At 39.3% G+C, this 1,320-nt stretch overlaps 1 protein-coding gene across 1 annotated transcript in view; it reads left to right on the top strand.

Annotated features, from left to right (window-relative positions):
* The window catches only part of LOC107663568 (adhesion G protein-coupled receptor A1-like), a 74,880-nt gene that overhangs the window by 62,529 nt on the left and 11,031 nt on the right, over window positions 1-1,320 (top strand). The window contains exon 8 of the mRNA XM_016453805.1: window positions 330-481. Coding sequence (XP_016309291.1) covers window positions 330-481 — 152 coding nt within the window. The remainder of the gene's footprint in view (window positions 1-329; window positions 482-1,320) is intronic.

Here is a 1,320-nt window from a genome sequence, read left to right as displayed (position 1 = left end):
TAAAAGTATCGGTATCGGGCGAGTACTGGAAAAAGTGGTATCGGTGCATCCCTAATTATCAATGTTGAAAACAGTTGCACTGCTTCATATTTTTGTGGAAACTGTGATACATTTTATTTTCCAGGATTCACAGATGAACAGAAAGTTCAGACGAACAGCATTTATTTGAAATAGAAACTTTTTGTAACATTAAATGCCTTTACTCTCACTTTTGATCGATTTAATGCATCCTTGATTAATAAAAGTATTCTTTTATACTTTCTGTCTGGATTGTGTCAGTGTGTGTTGTGCTTTAAGCACTGAGCCGTGTGTTTCTGTCTGTGTTTCAGGTCGGTATCGTCTTGCATTACTCATCTCTGTCCACGATACTCTGGTTGGGCATCACGGCACGAAACATCTACAAACAAGTGTCCAAAAAACCACAGCAAGCGCAGAACGCAGACCACGCGCAGCCTCACCCCACCGGATCACCCATGCTGAGGTACGAACCTTCGAGTTTCCAGATTGCTCTCGGGTTTATGACAACTAGAGTTGATTTGAAGGAATTAGACTTGACGTTAGACTGAAGAGCAAATGGTCTGTCAAGATGAAGCCCTTACGGTGAAGATCTCGCCGGTAAACATGAGAGACAGCTGCAGGATCCGCTGCGTAACCTTCTGTCAGTGTCAAGCTAATAAGCCCAATCAATCTGTGTTTAACATGTGAATTAACCTCCCGCAGAGCAAATCGCAGAACAGCTTGTACCTGAATCAGTGTGTGCTGAATATGAAGAGTTAATTTGCAAAAACCGATAACTCCAGAAATCACGTTTTTTTTATTGCGCATTCCAAGTAATATCAATCAAACTGCAGTTGGGTTGTTTTGATTTAAGTAATAATAACTTAAACAAATACAGGTAATTTACAAAATTAAAGTTAATTGAAAGTATGTTTTTTTTAACATATTAAAAGTTTGTATTATTGCAAAAGCAGATAACTCCACATTTCATTTTTTAGAGTTTAAAAAAACACTGGTTTAATCTTTGTAATCTCCTCAGATGACAGTGTAGATGCCTGACAAACGTTGTTGTTGTTGTGATCATAAACTGTATGGATGTGATCACACGCAATACACGGAGCTTTTCCCTCACCGTTGTAACGTGCTGCTTTTTTCAGCTTTTATTTTCCTTTTTCGCCTGAAGAAGATATCACAGGTTCATCAAGTTCGTCGAAATGATCCTCGATCACTTTTAGTCAGCTTTGACGAGACTCCTCTCAGCTTGCACGTCTTTTAAGAGTGAAAGTAGCCTTGTCACCTGACCTGAATACAGCGCGCTGATTC

This window comes from Sinocyclocheilus anshuiensis, unplaced genomic scaffold (genome assembly GCF_001515605.1).
Source record: "Sinocyclocheilus anshuiensis isolate Anshui unplaced genomic scaffold, SAMN03320099.WGS_v1.1 scaffold2329, whole genome shotgun sequence".
NCBI lineage: Eukaryota > Metazoa > Chordata > Actinopteri > Cypriniformes > Cyprinidae > Sinocyclocheilus > Sinocyclocheilus anshuiensis.
This window is presented reverse-complemented; position numbering and strand designations above follow the sequence as displayed.